The sequence below is a fragment of the Pseudopodoces humilis genome, chromosome 18 (genome assembly GCF_049639895.1).
Source record: "Pseudopodoces humilis isolate 2021_Gansu_Grassland_sample_001 chromosome 18, ASM4963989v1, whole genome shotgun sequence".
Classification (NCBI taxonomy): Eukaryota; Metazoa; Chordata; class Aves; order Passeriformes; family Paridae; genus Pseudopodoces; species Pseudopodoces humilis.
In genome coordinates, this window is record NC_142217.1 from 4,700,744 (window position 1) to 4,713,906 (window position 13,163).

At 52.5% G+C, this 13,163-nt stretch overlaps 3 protein-coding genes across 3 annotated transcripts; all 3 read right to left on the minus strand.

Annotated features, from left to right (window-relative positions):
- Positions 1 to 643: 643 nt before the first annotated feature.
- On the minus strand, positions 644 to 1,470 carry LOC102108748 (hemoglobin subunit alpha-A). The gene is made up of 3 exons (XM_005522851.3): positions 1,312 to 1,470; positions 974 to 1,178; positions 644 to 872 (listed from the first exon to the last, which is right to left on the minus strand). Exons 1-3 carry the CDS (start codon positions 1,404 to 1,406, stop codon positions 744 to 746), a joined length of 429 nt encoding a protein of 142 aa, XP_005522908.2. The 5' UTR covers positions 1,407 to 1,470; the 3' UTR covers positions 644 to 743.
- A 2,154-nt stretch (positions 1,471 to 3,624) lies between these two features.
- On the minus strand, positions 3,625 to 4,560 carry LOC102108575 (hemoglobin subunit alpha-D). Its single transcript, XM_005522850.3, has 3 exons — positions 4,401 to 4,560; positions 4,083 to 4,287; positions 3,625 to 3,807 (listed from the first exon to the last, which is right to left on the minus strand). Exons 1-3 carry the CDS (start codon positions 4,490 to 4,492, stop codon positions 3,679 to 3,681), a joined length of 426 nt encoding a protein of 141 aa, XP_005522907.1. The 5' UTR covers positions 4,493 to 4,560; the 3' UTR covers positions 3,625 to 3,678.
- A 2,339-nt stretch (positions 4,561 to 6,899) lies between these two features.
- On the minus strand, positions 6,900 to 8,909 carry LOC102108936 (hemoglobin subunit pi). The gene is made up of 3 exons (XM_005522852.3): positions 8,738 to 8,909; positions 7,607 to 7,811; positions 6,900 to 7,056 (listed from the first exon to the last, which is right to left on the minus strand). Exons 1-3 carry the CDS (start codon positions 8,830 to 8,832, stop codon positions 6,928 to 6,930), a joined length of 429 nt encoding a protein of 142 aa, XP_005522909.1. The 5' UTR covers positions 8,833 to 8,909; the 3' UTR covers positions 6,900 to 6,927.
- Between the last annotated feature and the right edge of the window lie 4,254 nt (positions 8,910 to 13,163).

The following is a 13,163-nucleotide window of genomic DNA, read 5'->3' on the forward strand; positions in this document are numbered from 1 at the left end:
CCAGCACAACTCCTGGGCTCCTTTTCGTGCCCTGACACTGTCCCACACTGCTGGATCTGGAGCTGAGCCCCATCTGCTCCCCTTGCAGCTCCCCAGGACCCCTCGGCAGTGACACCCCAGCAAAGGACCATTAGGTGGAGACAGAAGAAGTCTTGCACCACTGCACAGCCCTGTGTGCTGGGTGTGCAGAGATGTCCTGGCACAGGGAGGTCCTCAGGCTGCTGTCACTCTGCTACCAGGCAGAGGGTCACAGCTGCCAGGAGCCCCTGTACTCCTGTGTCTCCTGCAAACATTTCCAGGAGGAGAAGCCCTCCAACACTGTCCTGAAAATGGGTGCACGGGGCTGGTGGTGCAGGAGGGGATCCCAGTGTGGAATTCTGCAGGGAGCCTCAGATCTTCCATGAGTCTCTCCCCTCCACTGGTGCCTAGAAATGCTCCGTTTGCTCCCAGAGCCCCAGGGCAGCAAAGCAGCGTCTGCCTGCTGGACACCACCCCCCAGATGCTGCCTCCTCTCAGAGACAGCAAAACCAGAACCCATTTCCTCCATGTACCCAGCTGGTGGAGAGACCTCCAGTTCAGAGCCCCAGAGCACATCCCCCCCGCTCCCTTCCCGCAGGCAGCGCACAGAGCAGGACACCAGAGCTGGAGCACAAATGCAAGAGATTTTATTTCAGAACATTTGACTGCTCGCTGTCAAGAGGGCTGGTGATGTGTTGGGTCCAGCTCTGGCCACGGTACACGTCTTAACGGTACTTGGCAGTCAGCACAGTGCCCACGGCGCACAGGAACTTGTCCAGGGAAGCGTGGACCTCTGGGGTCAGGAGAGAGGGGCTGCGAGTGGCTATCGCCACCAGGAAGCAATGGCCCAGCAGCTGAAAGGCAAAACGATGTGGTGAGCAAGGGAATGAGGCAAGGGGTTAGCCAAGGGGTGCAGGAGGGAGGCTGGGCTGGTCACCCCTTCCCAGACACTCACTTTGAAGTTGACAGGGTCCACGCGGAGTTTTTGGGCGTGGAGGTCGCTGAGCTTGGAGAGGGCACCAGCAATGTCATCGATGTTGTTGACGGCTTCGACCAGTGCAGCCGCCACCTTCTTGCCGTGACCCTTGACCTGAGCAGAGCCCTTGTTTAGGTCGAAGTGGGAGAAGTAGGTCTTGGTCTGGGGGTAGGCGGTGAACATCCTGGAGAACAGAGGGGTGCAGAGACAGGTGAGACAGGGCGGCAAAGGACAGACGGATGGGGAGAGGAGGGGGCAGATGCGAGGGAGTCGGGGCTGGAGAGGAGAGAGGGTCCCTCCGGGAACAGCCACTGTACCTCTCCAGGGCGTCGGCGCCATATTCCTCGGCCTGGCCGCCGATTTTGCCGAAAGCGGCCTTGACGTTGGCCTTGTCAGCGGCGGACAGCACCATGATGTCACCCCCGAGTCGGCAGCCCCAGCACGGGTGTCCCCGCCGGCCGCCGCCGCCCTTATATGCGGTGCCGGGGCTCCGCCCGCCTGGCCCGGCCCGGGGGTGCTGGACCCCGGCCAGACGGGGCCGCCGCCCGCCCTCCCCCGCCCCGCTCCGCCCGGCACCGGCACCGGCACCGGCACCGGCACCGGCACCGGCACCGGCACCGGCACCGGCACCGGCACCGGCACCGCGGGGTCTGCTCGGGGTTACGGTCAGGGCTGCTCCAGAGCGGCTCTCTGCCCCACAGACACACGCTGACATGGTACTAGGGTTAGGCTTAAGGTTAGGCTTGGGGTTAAGATGAGGTTTAGGTTTAGGTGTACGGCATGGGTTGTGGTTAGGGGCTGCACTGGCACCGGCAGAGGAGCCCGTGTGTGTCCCTTGGCATGGGGTGACACGTCCTGGCACAGCCTGGATGGTTCTGGCCAGGCGCTGGGGCAGCAGCGAGGGGCAGTCCGTGCCCCTCAGCCCCCACAGCCCCTGTGCACCTGCAGGCACAGACTGGCCATCCAGCAGCCTACACACACACACACACACACACACACGCACACACACACACCGCCCCTACCCGCACTGCCCATCCTTACACACACATGTGCTGTCCCTGTACAGCCCCCTGCCATCCGGCACAGTCCCGGTGCCCTCTGCCCCACTGCACTCCCTTCTCTCACTCCCCAGGACACCCCCACACCATCGTACCCCACACCAGCCCCCAGTGTGTCCTCTTCAGCCCCTGCTCCATGAACTGCAGTGTGTTTGTTAGCAGAGCCCGGAGCTCCCCTGCCCCAGTCCCCTCTCCTGTGCTGTCTGTGCTGGCCCTGCTGCCCTGGGGCACTGGGGGACCCTGGCTTCTGGCCAGGGAGGACACGGGGCACAGCCACAGGATCAGCACCGGGCCCTGCTGCAAGCGCTTTGGGAAGATACGAGGGTCCACAGTGGTCTGTGGTGAGCCCTGTGTGCTCCAAATGATGAGATGAAGGTGAGGAATGTAACGAGGGCAAGGAAGATGAGGGTGGTGAGGAAGATGAGGAGGGTGAGGGGGTTTGCAGAGCTCTCAGCAGGTTCGGCAGGTGGCGCAGAGCAGCAGTGACAGTTCACACTGGTGTTTCCCCCATGGCTGAAGTTCTTATCATTTGTGTTTGGGGGAGATTAGCTCGGTCTGGCACCACTTCAGAGTGGGGAGGGAGGACCGGTGGGGGCTGATTTTCTGGGAAGCAGCAGCAGGGCAGTGTCTGCTGCATGTCTGCTGCCAAGGCAGCAGAGCCCTTCAAACTGGTGTCACAAAAACAAAATGCACACGAGCACACTGGGATGTGGACTGGGATGTTTGAGGATGGAGCAGAAGCACTGTGGGTTCACCTGCAGGAGCAGGGCCTGCCATGTCTGTGAGCAAGCAGGGTCCCTGCATGCCCCCACCTGCCTCCTGCCCGCACCTGGACACTCAGGCACCTCTCTCCTGCAGGATCTCATCTCCTCCCTCTGGTGTCACAGCACAGAGCAAACTCAGGGCTAGTTTAGTATCTCATAGCCCACTACCTGTGATCACTGATTTTTTTAAAAATTCAGGCTCCGAAGTCCTGAAACCAGTGTCCCTGTGCTGGATTGCAGATCTGCCCATCCTATTCCTACCCTGCCCAGGTCCCAGGGGAAGAGCAGACACGTGGGGCATGTTTGGAGGTTCTTCCCTGGCAGTTGACTGGGATTTGTGGCTCAGGAGCTTGAGTCCCAGAACAGTCTTTGTGCTTAATGGTCTGCAGTGGACTTTTTTCACTCCATGAATTCTCAGTTTGCTTCTGGAGCTCATGCAAGCACTTAGCTCCCACAGCACTCCTAAGGAAGTCCTAGAAAGCCACCTTGATAGATGGAGACAGGCAGGATTTATCCTACACCCCCATCACCCCCCCAGGGATCCTTTAAGGGATTAAAAGGATCACATTTGTCTTGGTGCAGCCTTGGCCCAGCTCCCTGGAGGGATGCAGGCACAGCTCCATTCCCTGGGTCCTGCTATCAGCTGCATCCCATGCTGGGGAGGGTTGGAAGCAAGCAGGACGCTGGGGGACACCCAGGGAGCCCAGGGCTGGTGCTGCCCTTCCCATGACACATCTGTCACCCCTCTCTCCAGCAGGAGCCACACTCCAGCCCACCCCAGCCCCCAGCCCCAGCACAAACAGACGTGTTGTTGCAGCAAAAGAGTCTTTTTTATTGATGGCACACAGGCACAGCTGACAGCTCATCTGTACTTCTCAGCCAGCACGCTGGCCACGGCAGACATGAACTTGTCGACGGCAGAGTGCACCTCGGGGCTGTAGTCCTTACCCAGGCGGGTAGCCAGCACCACCTGCAAGCACTGCGCCAGGAACTGCAAGGAAAAGTGGGGCTTAGCACAGCCACTACAGCCCCCATGTCCCCCTCTCACTCCCTGTCCCTGTCCCACACGCCCTGCACCCCATCCCCTGCTTCCAACCCCTATCCCCCTCCCCCATCCCCTGTCCTTCATCCCCTGGCTTCCATCCTGATCTCTGTCCCCCATTCCCTGTCCCTCAGTCTCAATTCCCCATCCCCTGTTCCCTGTCCCCCCATTCTGATCCCTGTCCCCAAACTCTGCCCCATTCCCCATCCCTATCCCCCGCCTGCCTTGAAGTTGACGGGGTCCACACGCAGGTTGTAGGCGTGCAGGTTGCTCAGCTCAGACATAGCCTGGCTGAGGCTGTCGATGTTCTTGATGGCATTGGTCAGGGCAATCACCACTTTCTTGCCATGGCCACGGATCTGGTCAGAGCCTTGTGACATGTCAAAGTGGGGGAAGTAGGTCTTGGTCGGGGGGTAGGCGTGGAACATCCTGGGGGAGTGGGACAGTCAGTGGTGCTGACCCCAGCCAGACCCACCACGCTGGCCCCTCCGTGGGGCTCCCACCCCTTGTCCCCCTCTCCCATGGGGTCCCCAGGCCTGTACCTCCACAGGGTCTCAGCTCCGACATCCTCCTCGGCGCCACTCAACTTTCCCCAGACCTGCTGGATCAGCTTCTTGTCCTCGGCGGTCAGCATGGTGGCTGCTGGAAGAGTGGGCAGGGGTTGGTGGCAACAGCACCCGCAGGGACGCGTCTTATAGCTGCTGGCACCTCCACCCAGCCTTATCTTATCACACTGAGGGGCGAGGGGATGGCCGGGCCCTGGGAGCGGCTGCGGCGCTGCCTTGGGGGGCCCCGCATACCTCAGCGGGGCCCTGCCCTAAGGAGGCCCCTGGAGGGCCTGGCTGCCTGTCCTGCCCCACTGCACCAGCCCAACACCAGAATGGGGCAGGGGGCAGCACCTTACCAGGCTGCCCCATGGACAGCAGCAGCCCTGGGCATGTCCCATGGGTACTGCAGCCTTGTCCATCCTGGCTGGCATGTCCTCAAACCTCCTGTTGTGATCTGTCATTCCCCACAGATGGGCCAGGGTCCTCCTTGGCTCTGAGGGTGTTGAGGTAGGTCCCACAAGTGTCTCATGTCCCCTCCAGACACTGGCACCCTTCTCTGCCCCAAGAGCCCCAGGGCATCTGAGTAGGAGCCATGAATAAGGCCTTCCAGAAAAACCCAGACAGGGAACAACCTCCCCTTTGGGTTCATGGTCTTCCCAAGGTCCATCCTGTGATGCTTGTCAGTTCTGGAGTCCTTCCCTTCTTCCCACCCCAAAGTGTGCTCCTGCCTCTTCCCATAAATGCTGGGAAATCCTGCAGGGCACATGGTGGCTGATCATACAGTAGCAGAATTTTATAATAATAGAATTATTAATGTTGGAAAAGGTGTCTGGGATCATTGAGCCCAACCATTCCCCCAGTGCTGCAAAGGCCACCACTAAATCAGGTCCCCAGGAGCCACATCTACATATCTGCTAAATCCCTCCAGGGACAGGCACTTCACCACTGCCCTGTACAGATTGTGCCAGTGCCTGACAATGCTTTCAGTGGAGAAATTTTTCCTAATATCCAAGCTAAGGCTCTCCTGGCACAACTTGAGGCCATTTCCTCTGACTCTCACATCCTTCTCTCAGCCTCTGCAGGAAGGAGTTGGTGCAAACATGGTGTAAGGTACACACCAGATGCTGCCCTAGCATGGAACACATGGATTTAAACTTCCAGGTTACCCAACATCCATGGATGCAGAATGCTTTAAAAGCTGTTGTGGTGACATGTTTAGAGCCATTTGGTGGCCTGAGAGCTTCCACATCACCCTTCTCCCTCTTGCCCAAACACAGTCCTTAAATTCCATGGATGAGATGAGGACTGCCGCTTGCAGTGCTGGCTCAGGCTGGCCATCAGAGCAGGCTGAAGGCTTTGCACACACTGTTTCATGCCAGAAGTCTCTGAGACAGGAACTGACATGGTGATGTGCTTCAGGTTTTTGGTCAAACTGGCCCCAGTAACAGGCTGATGTTCCAGATTTTGTTGAGCAGTGTTTGCACAGCATCAAGACTGTCTCTGCTTCTCACTCTGCCCCCACCCAGGGAATAGATTTTGAGGTGCTGGGAGACAGCACAGCCAGGCAGATAGGCTAATCAGAGGTATTTCATACCATATAACACCATTCTCAGCAATCAAAGGGAAAAGAAGGGGTTTGAGGGAGTTTTAGGGCAGTTCTCCACGGTTTTTGCTCAGGAACTGGCTGAACATCAGCCTACCCATGGCATATGGTGAGTGATTGTCTTTGCATCCCGTTTTGTTTTCTTCCCTGTGTTTCCACTTACTCTTCACTTACTAAACAATTATTTCTGTTTGTTTGTTTGATCTTGACTCCCCCAATTTTTCTTGCCTTTATCCTCCTTTGTCCTTCACCTCATCCCATTGCAGGGAGGGGGGGAGATGAGTGGGCAGCTAGGGTGTGGTGGCTGCACAGTGGAGTTAACCCAAAGAAGAAACACATCAGATACCACATCCATACCCCATGGAGAGAGGCACAAGAGGACAATACCCTGCATTGCAATGCAGGTTTTGTTCCCAACAGGCTGGGATGGGATTTGGATAGGTCAGGCAAAAACCTGGGTCCATTCAGTGTCCTAGCAGGGTAAAAGACTTTCCTGGTCAGCCTGGAAACAGACTGTGGTGGGTATACCTTGGTGAGCAGCTGCTGTCACAGGGCTCCAGCCCATTCTGTTCAATGCTATGTTGCTCCCACTGAATGTTATGTTATCCCCACTGAACTGGCATATGAATTAGTATGAGTTCATTAGTATATGAATTAGTATATGAGTTTATAAAGTCTAGTATTTCCCCCTCCATATTTTGTAGACATTTCAAAACACCCCTGCCTGAACAGTCAGGGCAGAACACATTGAGATGAAAGCACAGAGACCATAGCTCACATTTGAATTATTTATTGGGTTTTGAAGATGACTGAGCTCCTGCAGCAGGGATTTAAAGAGCTGCTCAGGAAGAGGTGATACACCAGAGGCTGTGGCAGCTGGGCTGTGGATGGGCATCCCTCACCCTCTTTTGAGGTCATTTATCTGTACTTCTCTGTCAGAACAGAGGAAACACTGGACAGGAACTTGTCCCACGCAGCATGAACTTCTGGGGTGAAGTCACTGGGATAGCGGGCAGCCACGGAGCACAGGATACAGTGGGAAAGCAGCTGTAAGGGAAAGCAGCATGAAATCCATCACAATGAGTACCAGGTATCAGTGTAGGGGTCTGCAATGCACCTTGGGCCCAGCATGCTCGGGGGTGACAGCTACGTGTCCCAAGCAGGCAGTGCTGCTGCCTGAGATGGGAGTGAAGAAGCACAGTTGTCTTTTGTATAGGGCGAAAGGCACTGCTTGATCCCACTCCCTCTTCCATGTGCCCTTTCCTTCCTCAAGTGCAACAAAGTGGGACTGTTTATAATTTATTAAAACTTTGTTCAAGACAGGTGATGTAGCTTGATGTATGAGCCAGATTCATGAATTACAGCAAAAACAGCAAAGATTTGAGTCTGTCTAACACAAACCACAGGAGCCCCCATAGTAGTTCTTTGCCTGCACTGGCCCAAAACTTCGATTAAAAGACCCAATCTCAGGTTAAAAATCATATGAGAAACAGGCTGAGCAGCAGTCAGGGATCAAGCTGCCATTAGCCCACATGACCTGTGGTCTCTAATTTTGTGATGGCAGTTTCCACCCCTGAAAGTCTCTGTGCTCACTCACCTTGAAGTTGACAGGGTCCACCCTGAGGATGTAAGCATGCAGCTCGCTGAGCTTGGCCAAAGCCCCTCGGATGTTATCAATGTGCTTCACAGCTTCACCGACGGCATTCATGACTTTGGAGCCGTGGCCACGGAGCTGAGCTGAGCCTTGGCTCAGATCAAAGTGAGGGAAGTAGGTTTTTGTCTGGGGGTAGCTGAAGAAAAGCCTGGAGGAGAACATGAGGAAGAGGGTGAGCAGTAGAAATGGTGTGAGGTGGTAAAACCTCAGAACATGTGCAGTGTAAACCTTCTGCAGCATGTGCAGATTAGACAGCAGGTTTATCTGTAGGTACTAGAGAAGAATTAAAAATTATTTAAAACTTAATGTAGTTTTAGGTTTGGTTTTGTTTGGTTTTGTTTTTAATAAATAAAACCCCTAACTTGTCACCAAATTTCCTGTATTATATTATAACCAAGTTTCCAGGACCTTCAAACTGAAATGAACAAACCAGAATTGATATGAATGGTACTCAGAATCCTGAAAGGAGGATCACAATACTTTATACTGAGCTGTAAACAGCATTTAAATCACTTTGAAAAACAAGAATTTCTGGTAATTTCCAGACTCTTTTATGCGAGCTTGCTTAATTGGTATGGACTTTGAATTATTGTGCCATGCTTCATGCAGGGGATCCAGCTGTCTTGGTTCCTAACAGTTACTTACCAACTGGAACAATGAAACCTGAGCATCCAGTGAATTTAGTGGATAGCTATTCTCTAAATGCATAAAAACTGTAAGAGAAAGTGCATCACTTGTACAATAAACCACTTCAAGTTTACCCCCTAACAGGGATAATGGTGTTTAGGACACCGAGTATGAATGACTTTTGCATTCCTCGCCAGTGCTTCTGGCAATGAATTCTTCTGTATTGCTATAAGGAGAAAAAAATCCTATTAAATTGTTTAAAAATAATGGTTTACTGCTAGATTGTGAAGCATTTAGCAGCACAGATATAACTCCTGAAGATTACATATCAAACAGCACAACTCTTCATCAAGTCTTCCTGGTCCCAGCCTGCTCTCGCTCACCCAAATTCTACATGAGATGCATCCCAATAGCAAAGCCCTCTTCGGAGGCCTGCTGGGGCCTTACCTCTCCAGTGATTCTGCCCCAATGACATCAGCTTGGGTGGCCACCTTGGCCCAGATGGTGACCACGGCGGCTTTCTCGGCTTGGGTCAGCGTCATTGTGCAGGAGGTACTGGCTCTGTCCCCTTGCAGTGACCGCTCAGAGAGGTTTGGACTCACCACCCTGGCAGCCCTGGTTATAAAGGGGAAGGGGGAGCAGACCTTGGTGCCTGTCCACACTCATTGGTCACTCCAGAGGGCCGCTCATGGAGTGGGGGACGCTTATCTCCCGAGAAGCAATGGCTACTTTGGCAAGGGTCAGCACACTGCCCTCCTTGCCTGCCGGCCTTATCAGCTTCTTGCTTCTTAACCTAACGGCTGTGCGGTCCAAAGAAATTGTCTGGACACATATTGATACATGAACAGAGAGAAAACGCTGCAAATTCCACTGATGAAGCACTAAGCCACATCTTTAAGCTGAGGAGCATGTGGACTCCAGCATACTAAGGAGCTTGGAGAGGAATCTGCATTTCCTCCCTTGGTTCACAGATGTGAACACAAGGCTCTGGGCCTTTCTGACCCAGCCACTCCAGTATATGTGGCTGCACCATGTGCAATATTTCACATAAAATGCTTTGTAGGTGGTGGTAGGGACTGGCTGGGAGATCTGTAGTGTAGTTCAGAGGAGAAATGAAATCCTGATTTTTTAAGAGTAAGCGCAGATTTTGCCATTTGCTTCAGGACTTCAATCTTCCAGCCTCTTGCAAAGAATTAGGGACTCACTTTACAATTGCTGCCTGTAACAGTACTGATAGGAAGGATTACTTTGGATACAGGAATAGAGAGTCTGTGAAACTGAGTATGGTGCTAGAAAAACATGTGTGTGAGAAAGCCCAGTCAGATTTCTTTTTTGTAATTCTCAAACTGCACACCTTTGATTTCTAACTGTGTGATCTTATTGTTAATTTTCCCCTGCACTGTAAAACAGCCCTCAGCACTCCAGTTAGTGCTGGCTGTGTTGTGCTATGTGCTGGACATGCACAGGAGCTCCTGGTCCCACAGCAGATGGCAGGTACCATCAGGACACGGGTCCTGGATGGGTGAAGGACCAAACAAGCAAAATGAAGACCAGCACAGGTCTGTAATCACAGATAAGTGGGCAAAGTGTCAAAGAAATACCCTACTGGAGACAGCTGCTGCAGAACCTCTGAGAGTAAACACACTGCCAGCACATAAAGCAGAGGTAAATCTGTTTGCCATGCTGATAAACTACAGCAGCCTCGACATCACCACTGAGAGCTGGCAGCTGTGCACAGAGCACTGGCTGGTACAGCCAGAGGGGTCAGATAATGTTCTCTGCCCAAGCAGCCCTGCACACTTGTGTGTCTCAGCCAGAGATGTCTGCATTTGACAGCAGCACTACCCACTGCCACAGAGGGTGTTCCCCAGCCATGTTCTTCCTGCTAAAGGGAAATCCCTTCTAGGGATGAAATGATCCTTACTGGGGCATGTCCAGCCTACAGATACCTGTACTGAAGCACAGGTGTCACACAGGAGTGTGCACTGGCCTTGGAGCCCCTGAGGAGCCACAGGGAGCTGTGCTGCTGCAAAGGCACTGGGTTTGAGGTGGCACCCATATGTGTGTGTGTGTATGGCAAGGTTCTCCCTGGGCTGTCACACAGGGATAAGTCTCTCCTCTCTGGGTAGACTCCATAGCCTGGAGGAGTTGATCCATACACTACAAAGAGACACAAAGAGACTTTCCTGGGGCTGTGCCTCTGCCACTACATCCTGGGCTCAGGTGGGAATGGACCAGTGGTAGGGTCAGAACCAGGGATGGGGTCAGACAGCAATTTCTGGATCCTCTGGTGTCCCCACTTTGCTGGGGCAAGTGGCACTTACAGAAGGGCTCCAACCCACCCCTGTACTCTGCACTGGGCTCTGGTTTAAGCTTCTCTGCATACCATCTGCCACACAAATTAGAATAAACCTTGGGCTTTCCCAAAAGGCAGGCACAAAGCACTTGGGGCCTCCGAGTCTGCGAGCCTGGCTGGGTTTGGGGATCCTGAATTATCATATCCTCTGTGGAGTCCAACAACTCCTCTGGAATTTAGTTTCAGATTGTGTTCAGTGCCACAGCTCCTCCTCAGTCCTTCTGACCGTGGGCTGGGTAATTTACTCACTTTAAGAGGGGATATAAAACCAGACTCACCTGAGACCCAAGGAGGACAATTGCTTTACCACAGGGAATATTATCAGAGGGCTCTTTGTATACCTTCCCTTTGATAGTGCCATACACATCCCCTGAAAACTCAGAGCTCACTCTGGCTACACAGATGCAGAGCAGTGCAGTCCCCAGTTCAAAGTGCCACTGACAGCATAGACAGAGCCAGGGCAGGGACAACGTGGTATTCAGTTCATACAACTTAAATGGATGGCAGTTCCAAGAGAGGCTGTCTTCATCATTCCTTGCTACACACATTTTCAAAACTTGCAGTTTTCCCATAGAAAATTTACTTTGAAAATATAGATGCTGCTGTGAAATATCCATTTACAGAATGTTTTTGTCTCCTCCCCAAAGTGCTGCCTCTTACACGACGTGTTGCATGGCAGTGCTCCAAGCTCTGCTCAGTGAGAGTGCTTTTAATCAGGGGTTACTCAACCAAGCTGTGACCCAGATAAACACAGGGATAAGGCACAGACCATCAGCACTCCTTCCTATTCTGTGTAACCTGGGCATTCCTCCTCTGTGACTGCAGGATTAAGGTTTGTGTGCACACAGAGGGATGTCTGCACGGGAGGATTCATCATCACTGAAATCTGATGGAATTTTAATTCCTTTTCTGAGAGTCACTCCTGCACTATCACAGAAACCAGAGCAGCCAAAAGGTGACAGTGCTGGAAGGACTTCATTGCTCATTCAGGATCAGGGCTGTGCTGGGGATTGTTGTGGGAACACCTCAGGAACAAGCTTGGTGGGAGAAGTCTGATCCTCAACACAGTGTGACATGGAAAATGACTGCCTCCAGCTTTGCATGAACCTCTGAGCCAAATTCCTCATCCCAGGGCTGCAGCTACCCACGGGGTAATGAGACAAGGGGATCCTGGCCTCAGGAATGCAAAGAGCTGGACACAACATGATTGCTGCTGTTCCTGTGTCACAGGGCCAGCGGTGAAGACATGTCCTCTGGGAAACCCCACCAAGCCTGCCTTCCTCTCTTGCTGCTGCTTCTCATGATGATCCACACCTCCACTGCAGAATGTCCATGGGCAGGTCATGAATCTTTGTCAGGAAATCACCAAAGGGGATTTTTTTTTTTTTAAATTAATGTAGGTCTTTTTTAATCCAAAATCTGTTCCAAAAGCCATTTTTGTTTCTCATTTTAAATGAGAATGTTTCTCATTTTAAACAGCAGAAGCAGGCAACAGACCTGTTAGCTATTGTAAAGGTGGGACTCTAATTTCCAACAGCCCTGATTGTAAATCCGATTGAATGGCATCACTGTGAGATCAGGGATAACTTTCCCCGTGGGCCTGTATTATCCACAGGAATTGCCCTGCCCTCAAGGAGAATTCTGTGCATAAGGGGGCACATACATCTGCTTTAACTCCGAAATATTTGAGGCATATTAAATTTTTAAAGTATGAAAAGTGGAGTCTAAATCTTGGCTTCACTCTTTAATTTCCTACTAGGGCTTGAAGAATGTGCAATCATTGCTTTAAACGACAAGGCAAACTACAGCTAAATGTCCAAGAGCTGGGAATGACAGATAGGCCTATAATTTATTATTTAAGAAAGTAAAATTATATTTTGAGGCAGACACAGTGAAATTTTAACGTGACAACCCAGTGCTGGTGTATCAGGAGTGCTCTGCTGTGATAACATGACTGGTCTTTAATCATCCCAGGACAACTCTCTCCCCTCAGCATCACCTTCTCTTGCTCAATAGTTATCGTTGGCCTTGTGCAGAATGGCCCTGCAGATTACACCCTGCTGGGGCTGCTCATCTCCCTCTTCAGCCACCCACCTCTGTCCCGTGTCCCTGGGGGGACTGCACAGCAAAACCCAGAGTGGGGATATCTCAGAGTGCCCAAGCATCTGAATAATGCAGTGAAATACAGAAGGATTTGCATAAACCCCAAGGCATCCTCAAATGTAATTACTGATAACTTCTGATCTCGGTTAAACAAAAAAAATATGAAGGCACCAAGACTGCTGCCAGGGGAGTAATGTCACCCTTCCTAATCCAGAGGAAGGAGTAAAAGCACAGGAACCATAGGCAGGGTGTACCAGAACTGTGAAGTGAACATGAGCAACAAGGCCAAGCCAGCCTTTCCATGAGCACGGGGAGCCCACAGGTCTGATTTCCACAGCTGCCCCCCTGTAGCCACCCTGGTATTACAGAATTGTTAAGGTTGGAAAAGCTCTCTGCAGTCATCAAGTCCAACCA